Genomic DNA, 15,953 nt, shown 5'->3' with positions numbered 1-15,953 from the left:
TCCAGCCCTGGGTGCTCTGATTCCCCAGTTCCCTGGTATGCCTGCTGGTAGGGCCTCTGCAGGGGAATGAGCCAAGCGGTACTCTATTCCCACCCCCGACCCCATTTTTTTTTTTAAATTAGAGAAGTTGTGGGTTTACAGACTTAACATACATAAAATATCAGACTCCCGTACATCACTCCATCACCAACACTTTGTACCAGTCTGGAACATTTGATACTCTTGGTGATAGCACTTTTTAATAATTGTACTCTTTTTTAAAAACAGTAATTACCTTTGTTACAATTGATGAGAGATTATTAACTATTGTCCGTAGTTAATAGTATTTCCGTCTCCTGGATTGGGAGTTTTGCATCTTATTTTTATTCTTTTAGTTTTTACCTTTATAATGTTAAAAACATAGTGAGCTTACTAATGCTAAAGTTTTGAAGGCTACTCATTCATCAGTAACTAATTATTGAGTACCTGCTAGATGTCAGGTGCTTGTTCATATGCTGGGAAAACAGCTGTAATTAGTAGTGAGTACCTACTAACTTAGAATATTTTCACTTAAATCATGCCTTTCAGGGTTCCCACTTTGCTTAGTGTTTTAGTTTCAGCTTGCTTATAAAGCTCTCGAATTAGCCATTTTTATGTTATTGATGTTTAACTTTTAAAATTTAAATTTCAGCCTTTTTAGTTTGATTTTAGATTTATCTACGTGTTTGCCAATTTCTTTTCTGTTGAACCTTGCACCTATCCGTTGTCTCTGTATTCAGTTTCCTTCTTCGTGACATTTATCTTTAAGTAGATCATTGAATGAAGAGTCATTAGTCATAGTCAGGCTTTTTTTTTTTTTGCCTCAGAAGTATATTTGGCCCTCTCTCTTGAATGATGTTATAGAACTTTAAGACAACAATTCTTTTCCTTAGTACTTTGAAGATATTATTCCACTGTTTTCTGGCCTCTATTTTTGCCTCTCAAGAGTTTGCAATTTACATAGCAGTTGCCTCTTTATAAGCAAATTTGCTTTTACTATTTTTTCTGCCTCCTTGGCATTGATCATTTACATTATGATGTGTAGACTTAGCCTGACTTATTCTCAGAGCTTGATGGGCTCTTTCAGTTTGAGGACTCAGTGTGTTGTTCTTAGTTCTAGAAAATGTTTAGCTAAACTGCTATAAATAGTGCGTCAACCCTAATGTGGGAGTTTGGATGTTTTTGACTTAACTAACAGAAAACGTAACTCAAAATAACTTAAAAAATAATTTTAAAAAATGTATTATCTCATGTAACAAGGCGCCAGGAGGAGGGTGACTTCAGAGGATCTGCTCACTCATCAGTTGAAGGATGCAGCCTTCCCGTGCTGCAGTGCTCCCAGCGTGCTGGCCCAGCGCCCTGGTGGTCCAAAGATGGTTGTTGCACTTCCAGAATCTGTTCTTAGGGCCTTTGGAAAGAGGGGTTTTCTTTGTTTCTTTTTGAGATCCAAGCAACTTCTCTCATGCTTCTCCTGCCTCACTACCAGAATTACAAAAGAAAAGGAGCACAGTGATTGATTTAGACCAATCAGGATCACGATCCCAGAGTTTTAGGAACCAGATCCACCCTATCACATTAACTTGGGGGCAGGTTGGACACCATAACGGAGTAAGGAAAGAAATCGGGACTGGGCATTGGGGTGGGGTCTGCTACCACCATTCTCTCTCGTGTCTCCTCCTGCCATTTCTGTTGAACGCATGGTGGATCTTTTCATCCTGTCCTTCGTGTATCTTGACTTTTATTTCATATCTTCAGTTTCTAAATCTTTCTAACTGCATTCTGGATAATTTACTTATACTGAATAATGAGTTCATTCTAATAACCTGCAAGAACCAACCTAACACCACACCCGTTCATGTTTTCTCTCTCACTTCTCCCACAGTTAGAACCGTGGTTACCAACATCAGTATATTACCCAGTGGCTTTATGCTTAAAATAGTTACAGAATTATAACACCATTACCAGCATCTAACCTACTAAGTAAATTTAGTAATGCTTTTGATCTTAAAATATATACCATTAAGAGGATGCGAAGTACCGTGCTTACAAGCTAATTGATTTAATTCATTTCTCTGTATTGTTATGTTAACAATTTGATATGCGGTTAGGATTATTTTTTTCTGTTTGCATTTTTAGACTTTGCTCTTTTCATCCATTCTGATTTCGCTTTATTTTTTGACTATGTAAAATGTTTACATATTTCAAAAGTCAAAGCAATAAAATAAAAATACTTAGAGAAATTGTACTTCCATGACTCCCTTAGTTTCTGGTTTATCTTCCCTGTGTTTCTTTTTCATAAATAATCATAATATTATTTTATTATTATATTATTATATCATAATATTATTCATAAATATATTTTTATGTATATATGTGTGTATATGGATTCCTCTCTCCACTTAACTTTTTTTTTTTTTTTTTACAACTAGTGCCTCAGTGAATAAAGTTACTTTATGCAGCTGTCATTTAATTTTATGAACTTGTATCATCAGGGTAGATACCTAGATATAGAATTTCTGGGTCAAAGCATAAAAGAATATGTAATTTTATTAACCATTGTCAAGGCCTCTATGGGAATGTACCATTTTACATTCCCATTGGGAGTATAGGAGAGTGCCTGTTTCCCCCATCATCTTACCCACAGAGTGCTACCAAGGTTTTGAAATTTTGCTGTTCTGAAAGGAAATAAATGATATTTCAATATGGTTTTAGTGTGCATCTCTCTTATCTTGAAAGAAATTGAGTATCTTTTCATATGTTTGAGTACCACTGGTATATCTTTTTTGTGTGAATACTTTTTTTTTTTAACCCATTTTTCTATCTAGGTTTTCATCTTTTTTCTCTCAATTTGTAGGAGTTCTTGATAAATTAAGATAATTAATTCTTTATCTATGATGTAAAGTTGTAAATATTTGTCTAATGACTGATTCAAAGTCTATTTTCTTAACCACCATGTTATACAATGCAAATACTTGTTCAGTTTACTCAAGAATAATATGCTTATGTAGAAATTTTATTTTGAGACACTAATGAATAGTCTGCTTATGAGAGTTAATAAAAACCAGAACTCACCAAATAAAGAAAAAAACAGAAATAACCTTACAAAGACACAGACACAGAAGGCATTCTTTTAAAATATATTCATGGCACAATGCTGGAATAACTGATATATTGCATGACTAAATAAAAATTCAGAATATTTTAGCAGCCTGGAAATATGGGCCAAAATACACAAAATAAAATTAGCGGAAATGTCTTGTACTAAGCTTAAAAATGTTCATTTCCTAAGTTCAAGACTGAAGAACACCTACCTTCACCGGAATTCATATATATATAAACTTGGAGTTTTAGTCCACCACACACTTATATATGTCCAACAGGATGATATAGTCACTTAAAAAAAAAAAAGAAAGTCTTAGAGTGAATAGAAGAAGAAGGCATTGCTTCTTTGGGTTTGACATTCACTAGACCATTTCCACAATGACATGTTCAGTTTTGGGGATCCCAGGTCAAGACAATCATAGACCTGCCTGAGTAAGTTCAACGCAAGGGGGCTGAGTTAGGACTGCGTCTGGGGACCATATAGCAAAGAATGATCAGGAAAGGATTTATTCTGGAGAAGGGAAAACAAGTAACTTTTTGAGGTATGTGAAGGCTGTCAGGCGGAAGAGGGAGTAGAATTATTTGGCATGGCTCGAGAGAGTGGATCTAGAACTGGTGGGTATTATCCTCAGCACAGTGAGGCCCACTGTAAAGGGACTGGCATTTAGAACTTCCGATCAAGGGCAGGGCCACCTTCTTACCCTACAAGCTCCCTGTGGTCAAAGGTGCTTGGAAGAAGGGGGCGGGTCACCAGAGGGGCGCAGGGAAGGTTTTCCTGCCAAGCGTAGGTGGTTTCGGCACCACAGTTCTTGAATTCTTGCTGGTGTTTTCTGTTTGAGAGGAATAAGTGCAGGGGGGGACGTGATCTGTGGGATTTTTTTTGATGACTAAAGTAGACTAAGAATTTTGAGAAACATTAGTCTGTAGGATTTAATGTTAAAATATGTCAACCTCGAATTTTAGCCAAAATATCGAGGCAGTTTTTTGAAAGCAGGAACTGCGCCTTATTGAGACTGGTATCTGCATGCCAAGACCTCAACCCGGGACTCCATTTACCCATTTATAATTAGTGCTTGGCTCCTTGCCTGCCCTCACCACGTCTGATGAGAGCGATAATGATGTCTGTATTTGAATTGTATTTGATTAATCCCTGCTCAGGAAATTCAGCATAGTTCCTGTGATAATCAAACTGTAATGTACATATGAATCACCAGGGGACTAGGGTTAAAGTGTAGATTCTGATTCTGTAAATCAGAGGTGGGGCCTAAGATTCTGCATCTCTAATAACCTCCCAGGGGATGCTCGGGCTGTTGGTTGAGGGCCACACTAAGTAGCAAGGGTCTAAAAGTAGGAGTCCACAAAGTGTCCACCATGGGAGAGAAGTTGGCCCATTGTGATGGAATTACCTGCTAACTTTCCCCTCTCATTTTAAAAATCTGTTGATTTTTAAAGTGCAGATTCCTAGGCTACCCCTCTCATCTCTGGGTTTAGAATCTCTAGGAGTAGAGCTCAACAATCAGCTCCTTGAACAGGCCCTCCAGGAGATTCTTAACTACATGATAAGTTTTGAACCACTGACCCTGGGAAAGGGAATAGGGTGGTTTAAAAGGGGGGAATGCATTGTCCAAGGGGACACACACACAGTTGGTTGCAGCAAAGAAGCCCCTTCTATAGAGCCTGAGTGGGGAAGACTGGCTGAGAGTCACTGGCTTAGATATTCTGTAAAGTGACAGTGCTGAGATTTGATGAATCTTCTCCTATCTCCTCATTTTGCCTTGTTTTTGCAGTCGCCCAGCATGCTCTGCCCACCCCACACCGAGGCGCACTGACCATGAGCCTCAACTCCTCCCTCGGCCATAGGAAGGAGCTGAGTAACCTCACCGAGGAGGCGGGCGGTGCAGGGGGCGTCATCGTCACCGAGTTCATCGCCATCATCATCATCACCATTTTCGTCTGCCTGGGCAACCTGGTCATTGTGGTCACCTTGTACAAGAAGTCCTACCTCCTCACCCTCAGCAACAAGTTCGTCTTCAGCCTGACCCTGTCCAACCTCTTGCTGTCCGTGCTGGTGCTTCCTTTCGTGGTGACCAGCTCCATCCGGAGGGAATGGATCTTTGGTGTGGTCTGGTGCAACTTCTCTGCCCTGGTCTACCTGCTCATCAGCTCGGCCAGCATGCTCACGCTCGGGGTCATTGCTGTCGACCGGTAAGCTTCCCTCCGACGGCAGGCTGCGAGAACTTGAGAGATGTGTACAGAATAGGGAGCTCAGAGGTCAGCTAATCCAGTGACTTCCAGACTGTCTTAGTTCCTGGGGAGAGTGTCAGGGACCTCTGCTGGGAGAGGACGAGAGGGCTGAGCTCTGCCTCTCCCATCCCTTCAGCCAGAACACCTCTGAATTTATCTGATCTGCATGGCATACCGTGTTTGTTTTTTAATGTCCCCTGGCTTAAAAAAAAAGTGCTAAGAACCTCTGATTTCTGTTCACAGTTGAGGAAACAGAAGCTGAGAAAGGCGAGGTGTTGGAGTAGGTGTTGGGTCGGGATCTTCTGACGCTCTGCTCCTCTCTCTTTCCCGACACGCTGCCTGCTGTCTGGTCCTTTGGCTCTCACCAGAGCTTGGATAATGGCACCCAAATAGGAAACACCCTTTAAAGGGTCATGAAAAAGGTAGCTCAGTTCAGAACCGAAGGGAGAGCAGGGGGAAGGAAATCAACCCAGGGAGTAAAGCTGATGGCCCCTGGGATAGACTGTGCATGCTTTTAAAATACCTAGGTTGTTCCTTCCCTCCGTAAAGCTGGCTCCAACGGTAGGAAATGGCACTGCTGATGTCCCTCAGCTATTTCTAGCAGATTCTTTCAAATTCCTGCATTATGCCATCAGATTTAGTTGTTCAAGTCTCGCAGGCAGGTGGTTTCCAACCCCAGTATTCATCTTGTGGGTTAGAACTTTGCCGATGGTCGTTTTATGCATCACAGGCCAGAACCAGACTTCATGAGGGCGGGGTGGGGGGCGCAGATTCACGTGCTGGGTGACTTCCCAGAAATTGGGGGGTGGGGGGCGGGGTGGAGAAGCAGCGGAGTCGGGAGGAAGACACAGTGGGCCAGCAGGAATGCTGTCACTGCAGACACGAGTCCTCAGGCTCTCTTGGAGCCATTGGTTTTCAGCCGATTGTGGTGGCTGAAACGTCCGCCTGGAGCACACACCTCAGCGGGCAGCTTCTCAAGGAAGCTTCCTTGTGTTCTTCACCCTCAGCAACCCCTGCCCAAGACCGGAATCCTGCTGGCTCCCTGCAGCTGGGTGGTGAATGCAGAAGGAATGAATTAATCAGTCAAAATGAATCACTTAGCTTCTCTCAATATTCCCCTTCAATGGTAAAAGTAATACAGAGCATATTAATTAAACAGATGTTCATAATTCCACCAACCAGAAGCAGTCCCTATTTATGCCCTTAGTATATTGGCCTCCAGTGTTTTTTTTGCATATAGTAATTTCTTTTTGTATGCTGTATGGTGGGGGTCACATTTCGTTCTTTTTCCATGTGACTATCCTGTTATTGCAGCACCATTTATTGATTTTTTGGGGGGTGTGGGTGAAGTACCTGGGCTGGGAATCAAACCTGGGCCTCCTGCATGGCGGGTGAGAATTCTACCACTGAGCTACCTCTGCACCCCCAGTAAGTTTTTAATAAAAGGGTCATGGCACATACGGTTTTGGGACCTACTTTTTTCACTTAACAGGTGGTGTGAGCATTTTCTCACGCCTGCAGATATCCTTTGAGAGCGTGAGTTGTAATGGTCATGTGGTATTCCATGCTATGGATGCACTGTCAGTTATTTTTACAGTTCCCTCTTATTGGGCATTTAAGTATTACAGATAACTTAGTCTTGTAAATAGCACTGTGAGGAACATTTATGCTTGTGGAATTGCTGTGTTTTCAGTAAGAGTAAACACACTTTCAAACTTCTTGAAATATGAAAGGCAAATTGCTCTTCAGAAGGTTGTACAGATTTGTACTCCAGCAGTCATTTCTCAGTATCTTGTCCAGACTGATTTTAAAATACTAAAAAAAATAACGGAAAGTTTGTTGGCAGTTGGAGAGTAATGGGGTCTTGTTTTAATTTCTATTTTTAGAAGACATTTCATTTTTAAATCCCCCTTTCTGTGTCCTGAGTCCTGTGGAGATCATGGAGTGTGGATTAACCTCTGAAAGGCAGGGATAGGGAACTGGTCTGTGCTGCTCACAGAGCTGTCTGTACATGGATGCTCAGTAAATAGTGCCAGCTGTCTGCAGTATCTCTAAGAGGCTGGGAATTGCTTGTTTGGATCTGGGGTCTTGATAAGCCAGAGTTTTCACCTGCAAGCATGACACATGCTCAAATCTTGTCATCAAAATGCATCGCCTTAGGGAGGGTTTCCCTCTTTCTGTGCCTTATTCTTTCCCACCGGGGAAATTTGTTGGATGTCACTCCATGAAAGGCCCTGAGCTGAATCCCTAGGGTTGTGGGATACATACATGAACAGAACCCAGACCTTGCTCACCACGGGTTTGCAGTTCTGTGTCAGAGGCTGACATATGAGTACTGAAGTTGATGCAGAGCCGAAAAAGCAGTCACCAACAGCGCCACTCGTTGTTGCTTTAGTTGGGCTGGGTGAAGGGTGCTGCAGGAAGGTGGCATTTGAGCTAAGTTCTAAACAGTGAAGAAGTGAGGAGGCTCTCCCATACATATAAGAGGAAGAACTGGCCCTCAGGACTCGAGGAACAGCTTCCATTCATTCATTTGATAAACGTAATTGACCCACTAGTGTGCATACAGAGCTGTGGTGTGGCACTGTGGTTGGTGCTGGGAATACAGAGCTGAAAAAGATGACTCTGAGCTGAGAAGTTCACGGTGTAGAAGACCTAGACATAAGAATGGATAATTTTAGGACCCTATGATATGTCTGTGATGCCAGGATGTATAAGGCACTTGGGAATGCAGAGAAGGGAGCAAGACAGAGGTGGTGAAAATGTATGGGGTCTGTGCTGACGGGCGTGGTGTCTGACACAGCTGGAGGCTACGGGAAATGCTGGACATGGGAGATGTGATGCACATGAGCAAATCAGCACCAGATTCGTCCCCTTAACCCAGGCATGGCCAGGTCCCACAGCCTTAACCCAGAGTTGCCCAGTGATAAAGCCGTCTGTCGAGAAAAGACTCCTGTCTTACTGGGATGGCATGTTATCAAGGGCTGGCTATATTTGGAAATATTTTATTTCCTCCCACAGTCCAAACAAAATGGATTCACAGTTGTGATCAGATCTTTATGACTAAGATATGTAGATTGCTGTGAAATTTGGTGTCTTTACATAGTTTAATGGCAGATGTAATTTGCAATTTATATTTGGGTATCGGTCATTCATGTGGCTTAAAACACAAATTGACTGGACTGGCTAATTTGATCATGTTCATAGAAATGATCCCATCTGACCAGATATATTTATATTTATATACTCTTTTCCCTGCTTTCTTTTTTTTTTTAAACATGGGCAGGCACCGGGAATCGAACCCGGGTCCTCGGGCATGGCAGGCAAGCACTCTCACCTGCTGAGCCACCGTGGCCCACCCTCCCCTGCTTTCTTAATTCCTGGGGTCACATATTCTGCCCTCTAGGTTGGAAACTAAAAGATGGAATGTGGGGGTGTGTGTGAGTGCGTGTATGTGCACATGTGTGAGGTAGACAGGTAGAGACAAAGAGAGGAAAAAGAAAAGTCGTGAAGTGATGGAGAGAATGGGAGTGGAAGAGAGAGATGAGCACATTATTAAGGGATGTAGAAAGGATAAGGAAAAAACCCAGGGCAGAGGTCATCGCCTTACTTAAATGTATTCCGTGCTTGTCGTGTGCCAGGTACTGCATGTTACTTTTATCTCAGCTAATCCTCACAGCAGACCCCATTTTATGGATGGGCAGGGTAAAGCTTTGAGACCTTAAGTGACCTTGCCCAAAGTCACATCCGCGCCAGTAAGTAACTTCCCCTGGTTCTGAGATGGCAGAGTCTGGGTCTCATCGTTCCACAATTCCGCAGGTCAGGCCGTTAAGTCCAGTGACCAGTTAGCCTAGCTCAGGGTTTCTCACCCTCTGCACGATTGTCACTGGGGCTGGATAATTCTTTATGGCGGGAGGCTGCGCTGTGCACTGTAGGATATTTAGCAGCATCTCTGACCTCTACTCGCTAGATGTCAGTAGCACCGTCCCAGCTGTGGCAACCCAGCATGTCTCCAGACGCTGCCGCAGATCCCCGGTGAGAAGCCTGGCTAAAGAAATCAGTCAAATTGCAAATCGTGCAAAGTACAGATGCTCGAAAAGACTTCATCTTGTAGCCCCATGAGAAGAGAGCACAGGGAAAATAGAAAAGAAGAGCTGACTGGAAGGAAATTCACCATTTAAATTACAGTGTCCAAACCCAGCCAAGCAGAAGAGGGCCAGCTGGGATGGTCGTTAGACCTGTGAAGAGCTTTACTGCAAATAAGTGGTGCTGTGATCAGTTCTGGCTTAGTCGTGAAGCTGCTAGAGCACCAGGTCCATTTAAATTACTTCTTGTATTTTCAGTCTATGCTGTGGTGGAAGGAACTCTGTCTGTAAAAGACAGTATTTTGATAAATGAAAATGACTGGCACGCTCGGATGGTCCTGTGAAGAGCACTGTTGGTTTTTGGAGACTGTTCAGCATAAGTAAATGTGTCCATCCCCCGGTAGCTGTGGTTGACTTATACTTTGTTCATGTGTTTTGCTCATCTTGTTTACAATGGGCTGTCGTGAAAGTGGCAGGAAAGCTGAGCACTGGAACCCCTGAGAGCGGACACTTTTCACAGTTACATGTGATGTCACGAAAGCTTGGGGGACCAAGGGGTCGTCCCTGGGCTCAGGTCTAAAATGAAGTGATAGAGGAGTGATTGCAAGCCTCAGAAGACAGGTAAAAGGACAGAAAGCGAAAGAATACCCCTCTCTTCTTGGCCCGTTTTGGCTCACGGGGAAATAGGGAGTTGCTTTTGTTCATTGCTTTCCTTTGAACCTGCAACTAGGTCTGAAGGAGACCTACCCCAGTTTTTAAAAAGGGAGTTTCCAGTCTGCGGTTGAGAAAACATAAACCCATTTTTTCATTAGGGAGATGTGGGACTTTTCTATGTTTTAATGGAGATATAAACTTGTGCTTCTCAATGTATATACATTTTACCCCTTCCCCCCAGAAAAAGCAACTAAAAATAAAGCAAACACTAGATTGCATGGACATTCGTGGCTGCTCACCCCTTGAGAGCCAGCATCCAGCTCCCCTGTCTGTGTGTCCCAGTGGGACAGAGGGACGGGGGAAGCTGCCCCAGCACTCCGCCGAGAGAAACCACTTCATGTCCCACTGGAATTGCCTGTGCCCAAACCACGTGCTATAATAAAGGAGACATCTTGGCATAATAATCATCATATTGATGGCTTGGTGTTGAGAATAGCCAGAAGGCTGTTGTGCAGAGGACAGCTTATGAGGCAAAATCATTTCTAAGACTGCTGGGACAAGCCCCACCTGGCCTGTCCACTCCCTAAGGTGTCCACGCTCAGGGCACCTGTGCATTTTTTTAAAGGTGCCGAGAGAGGTGGAAAAGTGAAGGGATAAATGTAAGAGAGTTCTTACATGAACTAGAAAAAACATACAACACTATTACAAAGTGTTAATAATAAGGTAGTGTATGGGAAAAAGTACAGCTGATGCCAACGGTGGACTATAGTTAACAGGGATAGTGGAATATTCTTTCAAGTGTAACAGAGGTTCTGTACCAGAGCTAAGCGTCAGTAATAGGGGACTGTGATAGTTAGGTTCAGGTGTCCACTTGGCTGGGTGACGATGCCCGTTGTTCTGTTGCTGTGGACTTAAATCATCAACATGTGAAATTCATCTGTGGCTGATTGCATCTGCACTCAGCTAAGGGGCGTGTCTTCAGCAGTGAGTGAGGCTTAATTAGTTGGAGGCTTAACAGAGAGAAGTTAGAAGGGAGCTCAGCAGCTCAGCATACCTCATCTCAGCACTTGGGGCTCAGACCCAGACGTTTCGAGATGCAGAAAGGAACAACCCCGGGGAAGGCCATTGGAACTCAGAAGCTGGGAGGGAAGCCAGCAGACATCCACTGTGTGCCTTCCCATGTGACAGAGAATGCCAGAGGAAAGCCAGCTGCCTCTGCTCTGAAGAACTATAGATTTGTAACTAGATAAATCCCCTTATGACAAGCCAATCCATACCTGGTGTGTTGCATTCTAGCAGCACATTTTAGCAAACTAAAACAGGATGTATATGGGGTTTGGGATTTTTTGTTTGTTTATTTGTGTGTGTGTCTGTATTTCTTGAGCAATGATAATGTTTTCAAATTGATTGTGGTCATGAATGCACAACTCTGATTATACAGGGAGCCTTTGATTGTACGCTGCGGATGGGTTGTATGGTGTGTGAATAAAACTGTTTGTTTTTTTTTAAAGTGAAGGGCACCTTCCTGGCCTTGCCTGCAGTCCCACCCAACAAAACCCCCTCCCATCTCACTCACAGGTCCGTGTCTCAGCCAGCCACTTGGCAAGGGGAAGGAGACCACCATCCCAGCTTGGTTCATCCCTGCGCTTCAGGGGGGCCCGGGACCCCTGGATCATGGCAGTTTTTCAGCCTGAGCACGAAGCAGATTCCATCATCAAGGAGGAAGGGAGAGAGGTTGAGGGACAAGCGGCTCTGCCCCCAGGCCTTTTTTGCCCTCTATTTCACATAGTCCTTGGGGCAGACCTGTGGTGTCCATACCCTAATCCTTACTCTACAGATGGAGGAATGGAAGCTCTGAGAGGTTAAATCAGTTACCCAAGGTCACATGGCTAGTAAAGAGCAGAGCCACCACCTGAACCCGGGGATTTCCAACTCCCAAGCCGTGCTTCTTCTGCTGGCTGCACAGCCTTTGTAAGATGCAAACTGGGACACCAATGCAAGGCAGTAAAAAAAAAAATGCCACCCGGGTTGTCAGGCACGGATTCTGTAATCCACACCTAGCACGGCGGGACCCTCTCCGCAGGCACCGTTCCCAGGACTCTCTCTTTGCAGACTAGACTGTGGCCCAGGCATGCAACAGCTCCAGGCTCACCCCTGATGAGACCCTTGAAAAAAAGCACGTAGACACAGGAGGCAGCGTCTCCAGGGAGGTCTGTACTGTCAGCATGTGGCTGTGAAGGTTTGTGGCCCCGTCCCTGAGCTGCTGGGGCCTGAGGGTGACTCAGAGGGGTCCGGGTGGAGGGGGCAGCTTTGCCGGTGATGCGTGGGGTCCAGAGTCACTGCCACTTCTTAACGCCCTGCTGGCACCCCTGCCTTTCCTTTCGTGGCCCTCATGAGAATGTCCTGTTCATTTAAACAGCCTTTCCCGTGGAGAAGGCACCTGTGTGGGCGGGTGGTGACTGACACCCAACCCCGCGGTTAGCTGGGCCGACCAGACCCTGCATGCCTGGGCTCGGCCCACAGCTTAAGTACCAGTGCTAAGTGCCAATAACAGGGGAGTCTGCAGAGTATGGGATTTTTGTTTGATAACTTTTGTGGGTTTTTTTGAGCAATGAGAACGTTTACAAATTGGTTGTGGTGGTGAATGCACAACCACATTACGTCTTGGCATTCCACGTGGCCCTCCACCCTTGGCTCACATCTTCCTGCCTTGCCAACACCAGCTTTCTGCACGGGCTGGTCCTCGGCCTGTGCCTCCTGCTGTTTTACGACTAGGGTCTCATGGGTCCTCTCCAGGAAGCCTGCTCTGGCCCTCGGGTCTGTCCCACCACCTGGACTCAGCTGCACTCTAGGCGTCCAGAGCAGGGCCCAGCGATCGAGAGCCATCCTCTGGTCTGTAGACTCTGGAGCAAGGAATTACTGGGCATGTGCATTTGGGGATCATAGAGTCAGACTGGCTGGATTGTTAGCTTGTTTCTTCCACTTACCTGTGGCAGGTTATGTAGCTGTTCTCTGCTTTCATTCCCTCACCTGTAAGATGAGATAATAATGGTACACACCGTGTGAAGTTATTGTGAGGATTCGGCATCGCCCTTACCACTCCAGGCTCCCTCATGCTGCTTAGGACCTGTCTTCCTGCATGTCTGACCTGTATTTCTAGTACCTGGCACAGTGGTTGACATGGCTGACCTGTAGCAGGCCTACAATAAATGGTCACCCACCCAATAAACCCCATTGTCCTTAGACATTATTCTGGTTCTTACTGATCCCCTGAAAACTGATCTCAGTGGATTAACACTAGCAATAGCAGAAGTGACCTGGCCTGATCCTATAGATGCCTTAAGACTAGCCGCACCCCCAAATAGGAGAGTGACTTGGGAACACATTGACCTGGTGGCAGGGCTGAGCTCTGTGTGCTCCTTGGCATCCCAACGCTTCACTGATGAGGAGTCCTACAGAACCGTGTGATGCAGTACAGTATACAACTTGTCTGGGGACAGGTGGGAGGAGGTGCTGCTTTTAGAAGCATTGCCCCCATGGCTGAGTGGGACAAGAGATTCAACAGAGCTTCCTACTCAGGAAGCAGTGAGTGTCCATCCCTGGTTTGGTTTCTCTCCCTTTTGACCTCTCTCTCTCTCTCTCTCTCCTCCTTCCATCCATTCTCTAGCTACTATGCCGTCCTGTACCCCATGATGTACCCCATGAAGATCACGGGGAACCGGGCCGTGATGGCCCTGGTCTATATCTGGCTTCACTCCCTCATTGGCTGCCTGCCCCCCTTATTTGGTTGGTCCGTGGTGGAGTTTGACGAGTTCAAGTGGATGTGTGTGGCCGCCTGGCACCGGGAGCCCGGCTACACAGCCTTCTGGCAGATCTGGTGTGCCCTGTTCCCCTTTCTGATCATGCTGGTGTGCTATGGCTTCATCTTCCGTGTGGCCAGGGTCAAAGCACGCAAGGTGCACTGTGGCACTGTGGTCATCGGGGAGGAGGACGCCCAGAGGAACGGCAGGAAAAACTCGAGCACCTCCACCTCCTCCTCGGGCAGCAGGAGGAGCGCCTTCCAGGGCGTGGTCTACTCGGCCAACCAGTGCAAAGCCCTCATCACCATCCTGGTGGTCATTGGTGCCTTCACGGTCACCTGGGGCCCCTACATGGTTGTCATCACCTCTGAGGCCCTCTGGGGAAAGCACTGTGTCTCCCCGGCCCTGGAGACGTGGGCCACATGGCTGTCCTTCACCAGCGCCATCTGCCACCCCCTCATCTATGGCCTCTGGAACAAGACCGTGCGCAAGGAGCTTCTGGGCATGTGCTTTGGGGACCGATACTACCGGGAGCCTTTTGTGCAGCGACAGAGGACGTCCAGGCTCTTCAGCATTTCCAACAGGATCACAGGTACCTTGGGAGCGTGGCAGGAAAGGGATGCCCACCCCGGAAGTGGCCGTAGCTTGTGGTTCTGTCCGCCGCTCTGACATGTTGATGGGTGGGGTCCACAGACCGACAGACAGTGGGCTAAAGGGTCAAAGCACAGATTTCTGTAGAGAAAGAGCATCCCGGGGTGTCCTCTGATTGCTAGCAGTTTTGCAGAGTTCAGCAGTTTAAGAGCAAGCTGAGGCAGCCAAGGGCACCTCCCCAAATTAAGCAGAGGCATCACAATTCAGAAATCCTTTGTTAACCCCACCATGACCATTGGCCTCAGCATTGTCGTTATTTCTATACTGGAGAAAAAAGAATTTAAGTGTTGGACCAGGCTCCCGTCTCTCCTCGGCCAACCCCTCCATTTCAGTGCTCCCTCTTTTCAGCACTCTCCACCTCAGCTACTCATTTACCCTCTCCCTCATCCCAAACCTTTCCTCAAAGGTCACCCCCACTATTGTTTATGAGTGAGGCGCCTCCATCTGATAACTGACTTGGTGCTAATAGGTTTCTAGAGACAATTCTACCACCTTTGGTGAGACCCAGAGGAATCTCTCTAGTAGGAGGCTAGGGTTGGAAGAGAGATTTTGAAAGCACTTGTCAGATCACCCTTGTGGAAAAAGCTAGCTCAAGACTGCAGTTCTAACCTCTTACCTGATGTCTCTGTGCAAATCATCAAACCTCTCTAGTTCATTTTTCCTCTTCATTGGGCTGGAAAGAAATAACAACTCCTCATTATCATGAATAGTCAGAATTAGTGATGATAGAAGATGCTTTCCCTGTGGCAGTTCAAAGAAATCACCGATTTTATTTCATGGGTTGATGGAGAGTTACTTCTTGAGAGAGGAAGGAAGTCTTGGATGTTTTTCAGGGAGAAAAAAACTCCCTGTACCCCGGTATTTTAACACATTGAAAAGCCCACCTCGTGCCACTTGCAAGCCTGTGCTTTACTGTGGTTGGGGGGGCAGGAATATATTCAGGGTTTGGTTTCATTCTAATGATGAACTTACTTGTTCAGTTTGGAAAGTTGCTTATCTTCTAGGCAAAAAAAATAGATGTTTTCTATTTCAAGTGAAGTTAAGAATGCGGAAGAAAAAAAAATGAGGAAAGAAAATGGAGGAGGAGAGGGTAGATAGAACAAAAAGAAACATCTGTCTTTTGGGCCGAGATTTTCCATATAAGTCACTCATGATTATCCTGGGAAGAGTCTGTGCGGCTGTGAGAACAGGCAGACAGACACCAGCTGTGGTTTAAGTTGGCGAGTCCAAGGCAGCTTGGCAGTATTTATCCTCATTTAGGGAGAAGCAATCTTGTGGGATGCTTTTGGGCTGAAGAGCCTGTGGGATGATGGATTGAGTTGTTAGATTCCCCAGGAATGGAATCTGTGGTCTCTTCCCTAAAGGCCCTGGTCCCACAGGAGGTCAGCGGCATCAGTAA

The 15,953-nt window shown here is 45.6% G+C and overlaps 1 protein-coding gene across 2 annotated transcripts in view; it reads left to right on the top strand.

Annotated features, from left to right (window-relative positions):
* Positions 1-15,953, top strand: part of GPR161 (G protein-coupled receptor 161) — a 48,701-nt gene that overhangs the window by 16,426 nt on the left and 16,322 nt on the right. For both annotated transcript variants that reach the window (XM_077156893.1, XM_077156894.1), the window contains exons 2-3: positions 4,908-5,325; positions 13,771-14,495. In XM_077156893.1, the coding sequence (XP_077013008.1) occupies positions 4,952-5,325; positions 13,771-14,495 (1,099 nt within the window). In that variant the 5' untranslated portion in view covers positions 4,908-4,951. The remainder of the gene's footprint in view (positions 1-4,907; positions 5,326-13,770; positions 14,496-15,953) is intronic.

Source organism: Tamandua tetradactyla, chromosome 4, assembly GCF_023851605.1.
Source record: "Tamandua tetradactyla isolate mTamTet1 chromosome 4, mTamTet1.pri, whole genome shotgun sequence".
Lineage (NCBI taxonomy): Eukaryota > Metazoa > Chordata > Mammalia > Pilosa > Myrmecophagidae > Tamandua > Tamandua tetradactyla.
This window is presented reverse-complemented; position numbering and strand designations above follow the sequence as displayed.